This window comes from Eschrichtius robustus, chromosome 3 (genome assembly GCF_028021215.1).
Source record: "Eschrichtius robustus isolate mEscRob2 chromosome 3, mEscRob2.pri, whole genome shotgun sequence".
Lineage (NCBI taxonomy): Eukaryota > Metazoa > Chordata > Mammalia > Artiodactyla > Eschrichtiidae > Eschrichtius > Eschrichtius robustus.
In genome coordinates this window covers 78,711,089-78,729,427 of record NC_090826.1, presented here as the reverse complement: position 1 = coordinate 78,729,427, position 18,339 = coordinate 78,711,089, and the positions used below count along the sequence as shown (strand labels likewise).

General features: G+C 39.4%; 1 protein-coding gene across 1 annotated transcript; it reads left to right on the top strand.

Moving 5' to 3' along the window:
• The first annotated feature begins 4,380 nt into the window (after positions 1–4,380).
• GBP5 (guanylate binding protein 5) lies at positions 4,381–17,860 on the top strand. The gene is made up of 11 exons (XM_068538059.1): positions 4,381–4,447; positions 7,382–7,591; positions 8,093–8,220; positions 10,347–10,456; positions 11,845–12,041; positions 12,409–12,651; positions 13,695–13,975; positions 14,749–14,961; positions 15,720–15,822; positions 16,118–16,299; positions 17,705–17,860. Exons 2-11 carry the CDS (start codon positions 7,402–7,404, stop codon positions 17,816–17,818), a joined length of 1,761 nt encoding a protein of 586 aa, XP_068394160.1. The 5' UTR covers positions 4,381–4,447; positions 7,382–7,401; the 3' UTR covers positions 17,819–17,860.
• The last annotated feature ends 479 nt before the right edge of the window (positions 17,861–18,339 follow it).

Below are 18,339 nucleotides of genomic sequence, written 5' to 3'. Positions count from 1 at the left end.
TTCTTTGTCTCCCCCCTACAACGTACGACCATTAAACATCCACAATTCAGCATAGATACCTCTGCCCAACACACCAGGAAACCGGAGAACTCCATAAACCTGTACATCTAAAGGTGGGTGAACTGTAACACAAGAGGACGCAGAACTGGGGAAACAGTGGAGGCAGTGCCTGCAGTACTTGTCCCCCCGCTGCAGCAGTTGAGCTGGCAGCCACAGGGAACCCAGGAGCAGCAAGGGAAGTGGCACACACGACTCTGACCTCCTGGCCATAGCAATGCTTGTGGCGACAGATATCTGGGCAGCAGCAGCGGTGGGACCTGTGACACCATCCCTCCAGCTACAGAGACACCCACAACTCCAGCCCGCCCATCCATCACCACCCACAGCAGCGTTGCCAGCGAACCCCGCAACCCTGGATACGGCAGAAGTGCCCATGATCCCAGCTCCTCCTCCCCCTTCTCCTCCCACAGCAGAGGTGGAGCCTGTGACTCAGGAGATCTTGGATGCGGTGGAAGCACCTGCCATTTTGGTGCCCCGGACGGCGACGCCAGGGACATGAGCAGTAGCAAGGCCCTAACAACCCTAGAGACACAAGCAGGGACAAGAAGGCACCAAACTACACCTCTGACAGAGGCAGTGGAGGGTGGAAAGTGCCAACTCTCTAATATAACCAACCAGAGGCACGCAGGTAAGAGAAATCAAAAACCTGTGCTATAGCGCCACCTACTGGAAAACAAAAGACAGGCTCTTATCTCTAAATTCTAACCTGTTGAATCATTAGAATCAAGTAAAACATACATACACACACACACACACACACACACACACACACACACAGAGAAAGCTTTATATAAAGACAGGTGTTCGCTACTTCAAATGCACCAGCAGAGGAACAAACAACTCATCACAGCATGAAGAACAACAGTAACACTGTATCACAAAAAGAAAGTGACAATTCATCAGAACCTCAGAAAGGCAGTACAATGAGCTCAGGAATAAATGAACAGAAGGAATACTTTGCTAAAGGGATTGAAACTCTAAGAAAAAGTCAAATAGAAATTCTGGAGCTGAAGGACTCAATAAATAAAATGAAGAATGCATTAGAAAGTGTTGAAAATAGAGCAGACCACATGGTAGAGAGAATTAGTCAGTTTGAAGATAGAAATCTAGAAATAATACAGGCAGAAGAGGAAAGAGAATTACGATCTTTAAAAAATGAGGAAATTCTATGAGAACTATCTGACTCTTTTAGGAAGGGCAACATTAGGGTAATGGGTTTCCTAGAAGGAGAAGAGCAGATGAAGGGAGCAGAGAATTTATGTAAAGAAATAATAGCTAAGAATTTCCCAAGCCTGGGGAAGGAACTTGATATTCAAGTCCATGAAGATAAGAAAGAGGACACCTAGTTACTTCAATGCAAAAAGACCTTCTCCAAAATACATTATATTAAAACTGTCAAAAGTCAATGGCAAAGAAAGATTTGTAAGGCAGCCAGAGAAAAAAAGATTTTAACGTACAAAGGAATCCCCAATAGGCTCTCAGCCGGTTGTTCAGAATAAACTCTATGGACCAGAAGAGAGTGGAATGACATTCTCAAAATACTGAAAGGTAAAAACTATCAGCCAAGAATACTCTATCCAGCAAAGTTTTTTCATATAAATAGAATCCTAAAATTTGTATAGAATCTCAAAAAGGCCTGAATAGTCAAAGCAATCTTGTGAAAGAAGAACAAAACTGAAGCCATGCGTCTAGCTTTTAAACTATATTACAAAGCTATAATAATCAAAATAGTATGGTACTGGCATAAAAACAGACACATAGATCAACGGAACAGAATTGAGAGCCTACAGATAAACCCACACATATATGATCAATTATTTTACAGCAAAGGAACCAAGAAGATGCAACAGGGAAAGAATAGTCTCTTCAATAAGTAGTGTTGGGAACACTAGACAGCCACATGTAAAAGAAAGAAACTGGATCACTATCTTTCACCACACACAAAAATAAACTCAAAATGGATTAAAGACTTGAATGTTAAGACCTGAAACCAAAAAACTCCTAAAACAAAACATAGCGATAATCTCCTTGACATTGGTCTTGGCAAAGAGTTTTTAAAATTTAACACCATAAGCAAAGGCAACAAAAGCAAAAATAAACAAATGTAACTACATCAAATGAAAAATCTTCTGCACAGCAAGGGAAACCATCAACAAAATGAAAAAGCAACCTACAGAATGGGAGAAAATATTTGCAGATCATCTACCTGATGAAGTTAATATCCAAAATATATAAGAACTCATACAACTCAGTAGGAAATAAATATCTGATTAAATTTGGGCAGAGGACCTGAATAAACATTTTTCCAAAAAGGACATAAAAAGGGTCAACAAGTAACTGAAATAAATGTTCAACATCACTAATTATTAAGGAAATGCAAATCAAAACCACAATGAGATATCACCTCACACCTGTCAGAAAGGCTATTATCCAAAAGACAATAAATAACAAGTGTTGATAAGGATGTGGAGAAAGCAAACACTTATGCATTGTTGGTGGGAATATAGATTTCGTACAGCCACCATGGAAAACAGTATGGAGTTTCCTCAAAAATAAATGATAAATCTACCACATGACCCAGCAATTCCAGTTTTGGGTATATCTCTGAACAATATGAAAACACTGCCTTGAAGAGATATATTCACGGCCATGTTCATTGCAAGATTATTCACAATGGCCAAGATGTGTAAACAACCTAGTTATCCATCAATGGATGAGTAGATAAAGAAAATGTGGTATGTATATATGATAGAATATTACTCAACCATAAAAAAGAAGGAAATATTGCCATTTGTGACAACATGGTTGGACTTGAAAGGTATTATGCTAAGTGAAATAAGTCAGACAGAAAGACAAATACTGTATAATCTTACTTATATGTGGAATCTTAAAAAATAACAATAAACTGAACTCATAGAACAGATGGGTGGTTGCCAGAGGTGAGGGGAGGGAGGGTGGAATGTGTTAAGGTGGTCAAAAAGTACAAACTTCCAGTTATAAATAAATCCTGGGATATAATGAACAGCATGGTGACTATAGTTAAGAATACTTCACTGTATATTTGAAAGTTGCTAAAAGAGTATATCTTAAAAGTTCTCATCATAAGAAAAAAATGTAACTGTGTGGTCACAGATGTTAACTAAATTTTTTGTAGTAATCATTTTGCAATATATACATATGTCAAATCATTGTGTTGCATACCTAAAAGTAATACAATGTTATACGTCAGTTATATCTCAGTAATAATAATAAAAAGACATAGAGAACTTTCTATTATTAATATCTTGGGTGGTTGAAAGATTTAAGTTACAAAGCTCTGAAAAACAATGTGCCAACGCTACCAGACAATAGTTGAAAATAAGGAAGACAACCAAATAAATATTTGCATGTTTGGGAGGAGTGGGTTTAAGGGAGGCAAAGGAGGCTGTAGGTTGCATTCATCTAGAACAAAATCTCCTCATAGGGATTATGATGCTTCTTGATTGTTGGTTTCTTGCTTCTCTTTGAACACTGCAGCGTGTAGTAGGTATTCAAAGTGTTCGCTTTGAATGTTTGCCTGACTGATGAAAGATGCAGTTATAAAAATCTGTTGACTATTTAATGACTGATTTTTTTTAAGTTCTTTAAAATTGTTTAGCATCTAGTTTGTCTATTGAGGAAGTGAATTTTTCTTCACTGAAATTATACAGCAGTTTATTCTGTGTGTCAAACTCAAGTTTTCTCAGAAAAAAATTCTATCAAAATTCCTACATATTTAGCAAGAGATGACCTGAATTGCATAGGAAGGCTGGTTTCTTAAAATCAAACAAGCGGGGACTTTCCTGGCGGTCCAGTGGTTAAGACTCTGCGCTTCCACTGGGGGGGGCAAAGGTTGGATCCCCATTGGGGAACTAAGATCCCACATGCCTCGTGGTGCAGCCAAGCAAAAACAAAAACAAAAACAAAAAACAAGCAAAAATGGTATATTCACATAATGTAAACATACCTTGGGGTTATAGTCACTGTTACTGTAGACTTATTATGGTTTCCCACGGCCCCGAGGACAGTTTGGAGTAGAAAAAAATGCAAATGATTTCAAATTTCTCTTCCATGTACAATTTGGCTGGTGGTTTGGCTTGTGGTTTCTGTTTGGCTTGTGGTTTCAGTTTCCTGCAGCGACATTTCAAAAACCCTTTCCACTTTCAGGTTTTGTTTCATACTCTAATCCTCCGCCCTCTGGCAGAGTGGAGTGGAAAGAAAAGAAATCCCCAGGACTGGATAAGAAAAAAGTATATCAGAATCCAACACAGCTAACCTGAGGGACAGATTTAGAACTCTTACCAATTTCTCATTGAAGCACCTTTCTTACCAGCTCTAAAAGATCTCTGCTACTGATTTCACCGTGAAGGTAAGTCTGGGGCAAGGGTGGAAAGGGTCAGGATGTCTTAAAAAGTCTGTTCATGATACAGTGCAGCTGAGCTCGACGTAGACTATCACCTCTTATTAAAGGTAAATTGTGGTGCTTTCAGACAGGCAGCAGATTTCATTAAGTGCCAGTTCCGCTGAATTAGACACGAGCATGTGTGGGGACTGAGAGTTTGAAATGTCTTCATACTGCTTTTCTTCCTTTGCCACCTTATGATCTATGGGGATCATAATTGCCACTTAAGTCACCTTTGATAAAACCTGATAAAGATCCTTCAAACTGCAGCCTTAACTTTTGAAGAACTATGACTGTACTATTTTCATGAGAAAGAGCATTGAACGAAATGTAATGTAAATGGCTTGCTTACCTTGTTAAGGACAAAAAAAAGAAAGAAAAAAGTTGAAACCCAGAATGAACAATGAAGAAGTTTCATGAAAATGGCTATATATTTTAGTCATAGCCCTGCACTTTTTTGAAGATGAATGTCTTCCTTTAGAAAGAACCCTGAATGAATTAGTCTTGATTGATTGACACCCACTCATTCCTTAAGGCCTTTTGTGTCGGACTTTGTTTCTTCTCCTCTAATAATTCTACTATTACGAATCACTTTTTGTTTTTTATGTATTTTTCATTATTGTTCTGTTTTGTTTTGGCTGCACCGCATGGCACTTGGGACCTTTAGTCCAGGGGCTGAACCCCTGCCCTCTGCAGTGGAAGCGTGGAGCCTTAACCACTGGGCCTCCAGGGAAGCCCCAACGAATCACTTAACACTGTCTGGAAATTTTGTTTACTCCTGGAAACTTTCTCCTCCTTTGAATTTCTTATCACAGCACATACTTCGTGCATCTCCTTCTTGCTTGATTTCCATTTTTCTCCTTAAGAAGAGCTTTTTCCTTTTCCTACCAACTCAAACCAGAAACAACACAAAGCAAAGTGAAGGCAAACAACATAAAAGTAACACAAAACCCATCTAGAATTGTATGACTGAAAACAGAGATGTCTTCTTCTAGAAACTCCATTAGGAGTCCTTCCGAGCCTTTTCTCCTGTATTTCTCAGCATTTTCCTTCTTTACACATTTTTTTCCTTTCCTACAGTTCTCTCTCTCTTTTGTAAGCTAGCAGTTATACTGATGTATATAAATAGTTATTTATTTACTTTCTTTTTCTGAAGATAGGCTTAGAGTGTTAAGTGAAATGCCAGTGTCACACAGAGAGCCAGGTGGAGGTCTGAGATTAGAAATCAGATCTACCCTATTTCAAAGTCAAAATGTATATTTGTATTTCTGTGTGTTTTGATGCATTCTTGCATTGTTTTTATTTACCAAAGAGTATGGGGCTCTAACAGAGTTAGGGAGAAGAATGCAACTCAGAGCACACATCATAGGCTGAGTTATGATAGAGCAATAGTTATGTATGGGGCTCAAACACATTGAATCTGCAGAGATGTTTTGGAGATTGGGCTGTCCTAAAAACATTAAAGATGTTACCCGGGTAACATCTGGGGACAATGTATAAAATACTTTCATTAATATAGATACACAGCGCTAAATGTTATTCATTAGGAGGTCTGAAAATTCAGACAAACTAGCTTCCTTTCCCATTAGTGACCTCATTCCAAAGCACAAGAGCTTGTAGGTTCCCAAAAATCTGCAAATAGATTTAGATTGTGTATCTTCTGTCTTTCTAGCTAACTGTTATAGATCATCACTGCCAGGTCCCCATATCTTTCTAACCTAAAAATGATTATGACCCCTGCTATATACAAATCAGATAACAGAACTCAACAAGCAGAAGGTGCCAATACTGCATTGGAAGTGGATTAGAGTAAAAAGAAACTTTGCATTTGAGAATGTAAAATTGTGTGGGATCCCCTCTTTTTGGATGTGGCTTGGACTGAACATTTCCTGGCTCCCATGCCCTGACGTGATGACATTTGCAATGGATATATTACTGCTGCCAAGCAGTTTCTCTTTTTATTTATCTGTCATCTGGATAATCTCTGGGGCATTGGCTATGAAGAAAGGGGGAGAATGGGTCTTTATAACTTTTTAAAAGCTAGCAAGGGAATCCAGACCTTTGCATTGTAAGATTTCAGTTTTTTAAAAAAGGCAAGCAGATGGTGGATTTTTAGCTTCTGTTGAAAATAATCACTTCTAAAATGGAAGAAAATTGTTCTTTATGATGTGGCAAGGCAGAAAAGCAAGCATTTGTTTTAATCTCAGATAGCTTAAACATGTTTTACTGGGGACTCTTTAGGTTACAGAAATTGATGCCCAGAAATTAGAAAATAACTGGTTAAGTATTATTTTAGAAAGTATTTTCACTCACTTTCTCATTCATAAAATGAACACTCATTAAAGTTTTGACTGAAGAACACACACTAATAGCTACATAAAAAATTCTTTAAAAGTAAAGCTTTAAGAAGTAAACAACTGTTATTTGTTAGATAATGCTACGTAATGACCTGGCAGGATTTAGTATAATACGCTTTGACTGGACATAGCCCTAAATTAGAGAAAAGCAAGTTGATACGGTGTAAAAGCAAGAAGTGTCATGTAACAAATAGTGGTCATAAAGATTCAATCTGGGGATTCAAAGAGGTAAAAACTAAGAAATATAAGCAAGCCAAAACCAGTGGGGAAGCGTCAGACTCAAAACAGCAGTAAATTAGTCTCAGAAAATGGTTTTCCATAAGGCCACCAAATATTTAAGCACCAGTGGGGTAGCCTATAGTAGAACTCTGAAGGGCCTAGGACATATTTTACTATGGCCCTCTTTGCTCTTTTGTCTTTTGTAAACTTCTTCAGAAACTTAGGCCATGCTGCAGAGTAGTATGCCTGCAGGTTGAGGAAGAAAAATGATTTTTCTCTGTTTAAAGTCTAGAAATTCCAGTCTATCCCATCTCTTCCCTTGCAGATCAGGTGACCCCCCTGAACATGGCCCCAGTGGTTCACATGCCAGAACCCTTGTGCCTCATCGAGAACATTAATGGGCGACTGTTGGTTAATCCGAAAGCTCTGAAGATCCTGTCTGCCATTCAGCAGCCCGTTGTGGTGGTGGCTATCGTGGGCCTCTACCGCACCGGCAAATCCTACCTGATGAACAAGCTGGCTGGGAAGAACAAGGGTGAGTGGCACCAGCAAAGCCCAGCCGAGTCCCTTCTGCCCACCCACACTCCCAGCATGCAGGAAGGTGATGCGAGGAGAGGAAGTTAGAGATGCGGAGGAATATTGAAAGCTAATGTTTGGGCCGCAGCTAGTTAATTATCTTCTGGGAGATAAAGGGTTGAGTTCTGTTTCTGACATATCACCTCTTTTTTTCTTAGAAAAATCTTACTATTTTCCAATTATAAGGGTAAGACATCATTAAAATACTTCTACATATGTAATTACAAATGATTAAAATTTTAATAGCATAATATTCTTGCAAAAAAATCCATCAAATTTCCAGCCTACAGTACTTGGTATTCTTATTTTCTCATCCCTCTATTGTAATTCAGATCAATACTGGGTTATACTTTCTGCCATATCTTCATCTTGCTTTCCTTACACGGTAACTCAGCTGTCAAGAAAGTCTCCAATTTCCAGATCCCCTCCTCAGTTACAGCCTCTCCACTCCCCCTTGCAGGTTTCTCTGTTGGATCCACGGTGCAGTCTCACACCAAGGGCATCTGGATGTGGTGTGTGCCTCACCCTGAGAAGCCAAACCACATCCTGGTTCTTCTTGACACGGAGGGACTTGGAGACATAGAGAAGGCAAGGAACAAGGATTCCTTTTTAATCAACCTCCTCATCCCTGAACATTCTTTACACAGGGAGATTTTTTTTTTTGTACTTCTGCTTGACAAGGGTATACCTTTTTTTCCCCCTCTCTATTTTTAATAGTCAAAGTTTGGAAACCTGAAGTGAGAAAAATATATGTATAAGCCAGAATCATAATTGGGAGGCTGTGCGAACGTGGAGCTAGGCACTTAACCGAACTGCAGAAAGGCGGTACAAACAAAATCACTGTCACGAGTCTGACCCTGTAGAGGATAGAGATATGCAGTAAGCTTCAGGGCAGCGAGACTTGAGTCCAAATCAGGGGCCTGGCAGTAGGAGCTCTCGGACTCTGACAAGCAAGAATGTCTCCTCAAATCTTCTATTTCCCCTTTGGTCTCATCCATTTTATCACTTGCACAGGAGTAACATGGGATTTTTTCACTTCTACGCTGGTAAGTGTCTAACCACCAGCCCACTGGGGAAAAAAAGCCTTGCTTTGTAGTACTTGCCAGTTTTCCAAGTACTCCCATCACAGCTCACTCCAAGCTACCAAAGTAAAGTCACTAAACTCAGGGCTCAGGAAAGATGTACACAGCCAGCTCTCGTGAGCTGGCTCGAGCACAAAACTGGATCTTTCCCTTGAGCTCTCGTTTTTTTTTTGTTTGTTTGTTTTTAAAGTTTTTTTTTAAATTTATTTATTTATTTATTTTTGTCTGTGTTGGGTCTTCGTTTCTGTGAGGGCTTTCTCTAGTTGCGGCAAGCGGGGGCCACTCTTCATCGCGGTGCGCGGGCCTCTCACTATCGTGGCCTCTCTTGTTGCGGAGCACAGGCTCCAGACGCGCAGGCTCAGTAGTTGTGGCTCACGGGCCTAGTTGCTCCGCGGCATGTGGGATCTTCCCACACCAGGGCTCGAACCCGTGTCCCCTGCATTAGCAGGCAGATTCTCAACCACTGCGCCACCAGGGAAGCCTGAGCTCTTGTTTTTTATGTCTTCATTTTGCCTTTAATTTACCACAATTCAAAATAGTTAACTCATTTTTTCTTTAGTTTCCTCACCTGTAACATGGAGACAGTAGTTTAAAAACTTATCTCAACAGTACCAGGAATCAAAACATGTTTCTGCTCCAGTCCTGCTGACCAGTGCAGAATTATCTCTGATCCATTTTACATTTTAAACATTATCTGAAACCTCAACAAGGGGAAAAAATATGACAGTACTCTGTGGAGAAGAGGCCCTGGGGCTCAGGCTGATAAGGACTTTACCTTTCTCATCCCTACCAGATTAGATAATCACTCGGAGAACTGTAAGAAATGGCCTCCATGTACAGGGACTGTATATCTTTGTATTTTAGCATCTTCTATGTACAGATCCCAACACGAAGAAGGTGCCCTGGAGCCCAAGGTTGGGGGTATCCAGTCTAGATTACACGCTCTAAAAGAGGAAGAGAACCATTTAAAGGTTTGCATTGAATACAGTGAACTCTGAAGGTTCTCCTTTGCAGGGCTCCTGATCCATTTGTGCAGCAGAGAAATACCAAGTCAGTTCAGAGAACTGCCTTATTACCTGTGCAGTTTATTCACATCCTTCACCCCCGGTAGGCTCCTGAATATGTATCCCTAATACATCCCTACTCTTTGAGCAATTCTGGTGCTGAAGCTTAGCTGTATGCTGTCACTTGTCCCATCTCTCTCTCTAAAACAAAAAAAAGAAAAAAGAAAAACGTATCTCACAGTGTTGTTTTGAGTATTAGATAAGCTCAGTAATGTGAACTGTCCTGTGTATAAAAGCTACTCAATAAAATAGATGCATGTATTATTTATACAGACCAATTTTGTTTTACACAATTGAAAATCTTCATTTTAAGCACTCTGGTTACCTTCACGAACTTTGACTATCCATTTTTCAAACACCTAACCAGTTATAAGAGGGACTGATAAGTTAACAAAATATGGTTTTGTATAAAATTATCAACGCTAATGACAGAACTATTCAAAGCTCATATGTTTCTCACAACCATTTCTGTTTGTCTTGTCTAACATTTGTAAGTCAAGGGTCTATTTTTAATAACTGCTCATATGGAATGCCATGAGACATGACTGAAATTTGTTCTGACTTCTAGGGTGACAAAAAGAGTGACACCCAGATATTTGTACTGGCACTACTACTGAGTAGTACCTTTGTATATAATACTATGAACACAATTGACCAGAGGGCTATCGACCTCTTGCAGTATCCTTTTGTTGTCCAGGATGGCACCAAAGCCAGAGAGAACTGCTTTATTCACCAGCTATGTTCATGAGTCCTTGTGTATCAAACACAAAAATGAAAACATTGTAAACATTAAAAGGACAAGACAACACTCAGACTGGGAGAAAATATTTACAAATGAAGCAACTGACAAAGGATTAATCTCCAAAATATACAGGCAGCTCATGCAGCTCAATATCAAAAAACAAACAACGCAATCCAAAAATGGGCAGAAGACCTAAATAGACATTTCTACAAAGAAGATATACAGATTGCCATCAAACACATGAAAGGATGCTCAACACCACTAATCATTAGAGAAATGCAAATCAAAACTACAATGAAGTATCACCTCACACCGGTCAGAATGGCCATCATCAAAAAATCTACAAACAATAAATGCTGGAGAGGGTGTGGAGAAAAGGGAACCCTCCTGCACTGTTGGTGGGAATGTAACTTGATACAGCCACTATGGAGAACAGTATGGAGGTTCCTTAAAAAACTAAAAATAGAACTACCATACGACTCAGCAATCCCACTACTGGGCATATATCCTGAGAAAACCATAATTCAAAGAGTCATGTACCACAGTGTTCATTGCAGCTCTATTTACAATAGCCAGGACATGGAAGCAACCTAAGTGTCCATTGACAAATGAATGGATAAAGAAGATGTGGCACATATATACAATGGAATATTACTTAGCCATTAAAAGAAATGAAATTGAGTTATTTGTAGTGAGGTGGATGGACCTAGAGTCTGTCATACAGTGTCATACAGAGTGTCATACAGAGTGAAGTCAGAAAGAGAAAAACAAATACCGTATGCTAACACACATATATGGAACCTAAAAAAAAAAAAAAAAAAGGTTGTGAAGAACCTAGGGGCAGGACAGAAATAAAGACGCAGACATGGAGAGTAGACGTGAGGACATGGGGAGGGGGAAGGGTGGGCTGGGATGAGGTGAGAGAGTGGCATGGACATATATACACTACCAAGTGTAGAATGGATGGCTGGTGGGAAGCAGCTGCATAGCACAGGGAGATCAGCTCGGTGCTTTGTGACCACCTAGAGCGGTGGGATAGGGAGGGTGGGAGGGAGATGCAAGAGGGAGGGGATATGGGGATTTATGTATACATATGGCTGATTAACTTTGTTATACAGCAGAAACTAATGCACCATTGTAGAGCAATTATACTCCAATGAAGATGTTGGGGAAAAAATGGGGCAAGAAAAATAGTCCTTATATTTACTGATGAAATGAGGATTGGTTATAACCCAAAGGGAATATAAAAGTATAGGAGGGCATGGAATTAAGTATGGTTTAGACGCAGTTCTATTTCCAACAGTTTTCCTTAATTGCATCTCAGCTATGTGACAGAACTGTCAAATCTGCTCAGAACAGTTACGTCACCTGATCTTGATGGGGTAGACAATGCAGCTGACTTTGTGAGCGTCTGTCCAGACTTAGTGTGGACTGTGAGAGATTTCTACCTTGACCTGGAAGCAAATGGGCGACTCATCACAGCAGATGAGTACCTGGAGAATTCACTGAGGCCAAAGCAAGGTAACAGGGACTTCAGTTTTGGAAAGAGGGAGAAAAGTAGCACAAGAAATTATCTCCTGTGTGTTGCTGGTTAAAGTTATAGTTTCCTATATTTACTCACCTGACTAAATTATCACATAAATAATTAATACTATTGATTTAAAGTGAACTAATACATTCAATATTAAATTGTATTACTCCCCTGTTCTTGGAGAAAATTACTTTTCCATTTTCCTTTCCCTGATTGATCACGTTTTAAGTTTTTGCTTAGGGTTTGTGAAAATGTAGTGAAATAAATAACAGTAGGTAGAAAGCACATTTATTTGTGGGAAAGAGATTAAAATGAAAGTTAACCCTGTACTAAATAATCCTATTTTTCCTTCCTCAGGCACCGATCAACATCTTCAAAATTTTAATTTGCCCCGTCTGTGTATACAGAAATTCTTTCCAATAAAGGAATGCTTTATTTTTGACTTGCCCACTCATCGGAAGAAGCTTGCCCAGCTTGAGACACTGCATAATGATGACCTGGATCCTGAATTTGTACAACAAGTGGCAGATTTCTGTTCCTACATCTTCAGCCATTCCAAGACTAAAACTGTTTCAGGAGGCATCAAGGTCAATGGATCTCGTGAGTACCTCTTCGAGGATTTTCCTTCAATCCAAAATAGAGAATGGGAGCACTGTTGTAATTTTCTCCTTCCACTGTTGAAAATACATAATCAGCTATTACCAAGAAAACCATATGTATCATATTTATTAAATTCAGGTGAGCACCAAAAATATTTGTAGGCTTTTTTAGCAATGCCTGCAAAGTAAGATAAATTAGGAATATAACCTGATGAAAAGGTCAGGTTAAAAAAGTTCTACCTATAAGTGGTACACTGTTGAACTAGACTAACCCACGTGGGTTGGCAGCATTTGTTCTACCGATATTATGGATACTTATTATGCCTTTGATAGGCAGAAGATGAAGAAAACACATACATTCTCTGTATAAATAGAATGTGCTTGATACAAGCATTAAACAAGCAGATGCCCAAGTTGTCTAGAACCCTTAAAGAAATCTAAGCAGACTTCTTGGTCCAGTTGTTCCTAAATACTCTATGTCTTGGAACTTTGTCAATTATTGCTACGCTCTAAAGGGAAGTTGAGTGCAAACAAAAATAGCTAAGGACAAGGAAGACAAACAGCAATGTTCCAACGAAGAGTAAGTTGACCTGGTCTAATTTGCCTACTTTGTGATTTTTCCAATGAGGGTAACACTCATACCAGCTTTACATGTTGAAGTGGAGGAGAAAACGGATTTCTGAAGGAAACAGAAACCTGAGGAAGAGAGAAAAAATGGGAAGTATAAAGAGGCAAAAGGTCTATAGTATTCTAATCAAATGAATACACACAATTTTATATAACCATTTCCTCATTTCTCAATGAGAAAATGATGAAATGTGGATCATCACATAGATCTTGAACTTTCCTCTTTGAACACTTTCTTTTCTCAAAGAATTAAAGATCTGTCTTCTTGGTCACATAATTTCCCAAAGGAACTTATTTGGGCCACTTGAACACTGTGCAGGAGGCTGAATACGCTAAATTAACATTCTCAGAATTACTCAGTTCAGAGCATGTCCTTTTTCTCTGCAAATAATTCAAGCATCTCTTCCTCCTGTGAAGATCTAGAGAGCCTGGTACTGACCTATGTCAATGCCATCAACAGTGGGGATCTGCCCTGCATGGAGAACGAAGTCCTGGCCTTGGCCCAGATTAAGAACTTGGCCGCACTGCAAAAGGCCATTGCCCACTATGACCAACAGATGGGCCAGAAGGTGCAGCTGCCCACGGAAACCCTCCAGGAGCTGCTGGATCTGCACAGGGCCAGTGAGAAAGGGGCTATGGAAGTCTTCATGAAGAACTCTTTCGAGGATATAGACCAAGGGTTCCAGGAAAAATTAGAGGTAATTAAGTTTTACTGCTGTAGTTCATGGGGCTTAGGGGCAATATAGGCAAGGTATTGCTATGAGGCAAAAATGAGGCAAAATGAGGACTTAATTAAGAAAAACAATTCTTACTAGACTGAGAGACAATGACTATCACTTATGTGACCAAGATATCACTATTATTCTGAAAACAAACAAACAAAAAACCAAATAAATAAACATGTAACTACTCTGGACCCTATAGATTCTGAAACTTTCACATGCAGACAACTCAACTTACTATGTTACACCCATGGACTAATTGTTTTTAAGTAATCTTATCCCTTAAAAAAATGTATTCATAAAGTACTAATTAACTTTCCTTTTTTATTAATCAAGCATACAGAATTGCCAAATGGGTCTACTAAAATATAATGTCCCTAGGTTTAATAGCACCCACTCATCCATTCTACCTCATTGGGAATCCCAGCCCAGTATAATACTGGGGTGGTTGTAAAACAGTAGGTTACATTTAAAATTAGGGCATGAGGCTAGAGATCTGCAGTCTGAAGATCCTATCTAAAGCAGAAAAAGCAAAAGAATGGGGTTCCAGGAGATTTCAAAAGCAAAAGTAAAGTCATTTTTCTACAGTGTATCATCCTTGGAACTTTTCTAGGTTTGGTAGGGAGGATATAGTATTACTTGTAGTCCTTGAATTTACAGAAAAAATACAGAGATTCTTTTTGTAAACCATTTCTAAAAGTACTGAAGTGTTGCTAACACCTTCTCCGTGGGCCTTTTTCCTTTCGAAGACCCTGCTAGAAACCAAACAGAATGACTTCTGTAAACGGAATTTGGAGGCATCACTGAATCGCTGTTCAGCTTTACTTCAGGATATTTTTTGTCCTCTAGAAGAAGATGTGAAGCAAGGGATTTATTCAAAACCTGGGGGGCATCGTCTCTTCCTTCAGAAGAGAGAAGAGCTGAAGGCAAAGTACTATCAGGAGCCCAGGAAAGGAATACAGGTATCCCTAGTTTTATGCATTAATTATGAGGAATTGCTAGGGGTCTTCTTTTTTCGGACAGGAAGAATGAGAGCTGTGGTATTAAACTGAACTATCACCATAGTCACCAGACTTTTATCACAACCTTCAACACCCATTGCAACAAAGGGACTTTTTTGGTTACACAGTACAGAATCCCAATAATCGAACTAACTTAAGAAAATAATTCACTGGCTCACATAAACTAAAGGCAAAATGTTTAAATTTAGTTGTAAGTGTAGATATGTTCAAGAGTTTAACATAATCAGTTGATTACATGTAACAATGTAATCAATTTTCCCCTTTCCTTTTTCTTTCCAATCTCAACTCCAGCTTTCTGTTCTGTTTTCCTCACCATTCGCGTCATTCTCAGGCAGGCTCACCCCACACAGCAGCAAAGATGACACCAACAGTTCGCAGCTTAACTAGTCCTTTGTGCCCTCAGTCTCACGGGAGAGAAAGCATCTTTCCCACCATCCATATCAGTCTTTAAAACACCCAAGCTGCAGTATTTTCCCGCCTGCACCCAAATCTTTTGCATCAAGTGGCCCTGGGTACTCTGATAGGCCAGCCTGGAGCTTGTGCCCACCCCTTGACAGAAAAGCCTTGACTGATAGTTTCACCAAGTACAGACTGAGCACTTCCAGGGAGGAAAAGATGCTGGGAAGAAAAAGAAATAAAGAGGTTTATAACATTTCTAATCATTTCCTAGCTCTAACTGCATTTTTTGGGGTTCCCAGGCTGAGGAAGCTCTGCAGAACTATTTACAGTCCAAGGAGTTTGAGTGTGTTACCATTTGGCAGACAGACCTGATTCTCACCGCAAGGGAAGAGGAGATGGAAGGTGAGAAGAAAATGGAAAAAAAAGATGCAAGACAAATTCTATACATTTTAAATTAATTTGGCCTGGTTCACCTGGGATCATTAAACAAGAGCAAGAATGGCAAAGATGTGCCATTCTTAGCTCCTCAGTCTATATCTGAATAGGGCATATACCGTCAGCTACAATATGATTGCCTGGAGGGGAAATATGACCCCAGGGAATTTTCTCTATGAAGTAGCAGCAATAACAAATGAGTGGGAGGCAGAAGGAAAGGTACTTTAATCCTAGAGAAGTTTGCCATTTTCTTCCTTTTCAGAGGCACGTGCGAAAGCAGAGTTTATGAAGGCTGAAATACAAAGGTTGGGGGCAATTCTGATGCAGCACCAGCAAATGATGGAGCAGAGGGAGAGACTCCATCGGGAACAAGTGAGACAAATGGAGATAAACAGAGTGTACCAGCAGGCACTGCAACAGAGGGCCCAAGAACGTCGGCTCAAGGTACTCATATCAATTATTTCATTTCTGGATTTTAATCATATTCCCCTCTCTGTATTGATAAGAACATGAAGCACTGACAATGTGGGAGAGGCAGCATAATATTGTGGCTCAGGGCCAGGACTCTGGAATCAGACAGCCTGGGTAAGAAAACCAGCTCCACTTCTTACTACATATATTGTTCGGAGATGGTTATAATACCTATTTTATAGGGCTATTTTGATACTTAAATGAGTCAATATTTGTGTTTAGAATGACGCTTGGCACAGCATAAGCATTATTAATTTGTTAAGCAAAATCCAAGGATATTTCTAACCCAGGGTAATTAGTCTTTTTTGTTATCTTGTTAATTGCTCTAGCTAGTCTTTTCCACTGGTCATAGATTACCTTGCTAAATTAATTTCATATTACTGTGTTTATGCCCCTGTCCTTTCCTTAATTGTCACTGGTTCTGAAAGCCTTTAACTTGTTTCATCCAGTCCTCTACTATTATTATCACTCAATTAACAGTAGTTCTTATTTACCAAGCACTGTACAAAGAACTTTACACACATTCTCTAATCTAATCTGTTCACTGTGAATCAGAACCATTATGTCCTTATTTTTCTGATTAGAAAAATTAGGTTCCAAAGAGATAACTAAATGCCAATATCATACATCCTAGCAAGTTATCAAAACAGCCTTCCCAGTGAGTGAGATCTACAATGCTTTCGTTTCTACAGACCTAGTCTGAAATTCTTATGTGAGCACCCTTATGAGACAAAGGACACCTTCTTCCTCCTCCAGGGTGGCTGATCTATCTGTAGGTCCTTGTTTTCCAGACACTGCTCCAAGACAATTTTGAGATTACAGACCTGCACTGAAGGACAGTATTTTCAACCTGGTGTTTCTGATCTCCCCACACTGTCCTTCTACCTTTACCCCATAACTGTGGAGACATGAAACAAATTCCCTTATCTAAGGCTCAGACTCCTCACCTGATTGTGGATATCACCTAGACACCTAGTTGTTGTATGAATCTCTCCTTGTAATACTAGATCTGACATTCCTCTGTATATACATGAGAACTGAAGTCAAAACATGACTCAGATTCCCTAAAGGCAAAGAGGGAAGGGGCCTTAGGATATAATTCTTGGAACACCAATAGTTCAGGGATTGAGAGATGATGATGTTTCTGCAGCTAGAGAAAGAGACATGGGAGAAGAATTACACAAGTAGGAAACCAAGAGTGAGACGTAAAATGGACATGAACAGAAAGGAGGAATCAGGGTCTGTCTTTTGTTACCAATTGATTAAAATAACTAAGGGAAAGTCAATGATTTGGGCTCCTCCCTTCCCCCCCCTCCCCCCACAGTGATCTGGACACTACTTTTTGCTAAGCTCTTTGGTTTTATGTATCACTCTTTAGGAGGAGGCTGAAAAGCTCAAGGAGAGATTCCAAGCTGAGAGCAGAAAACTTCAGGATGAGATCCAGCATCTCCAGAGGAATGACTCAGCAGATGATACATGTATCTTACTCTAAAGAACTAAACACTAGAAATTCATTTTCTGGTTCACTTTCACTGAAGACACAAAGGAACAAGAAACTATAGAACTTGAGACAATCACCATTTAAATAAACTTCATAATAATTATATTGAGCTTTTGTATTGAGTTGTAAAGTTATGATGCTCATAATTGGTAAAATGTGCATTTCACTAATTTCAATAGTTTAAATGTTGTTTGCTTCCTTAAAGAGATTATGACTTGTATTATAAGGGACATATTATCATTGCCTCTATTGGCAGTGATATTAGGCAGGATCTATCAAGGGAAACTTTCTCTTGTACACCAATACCACCCCTCTAATTTTCCATATTTGTCTCAGTGGGAATTGGAAGAGACATGGGAGGGTGTTTCTACAATAAACTAAGTCACATGGAATTTACCCAGTGACTTGGAATCAGGTGGGCATCACTCCTGCCAAGTGATTTTGTGCTGGATGCCATCAGGGAGAGGCACTGATGGTAAAACACACACAAAAAACTAACCTAGCTTCTTAGT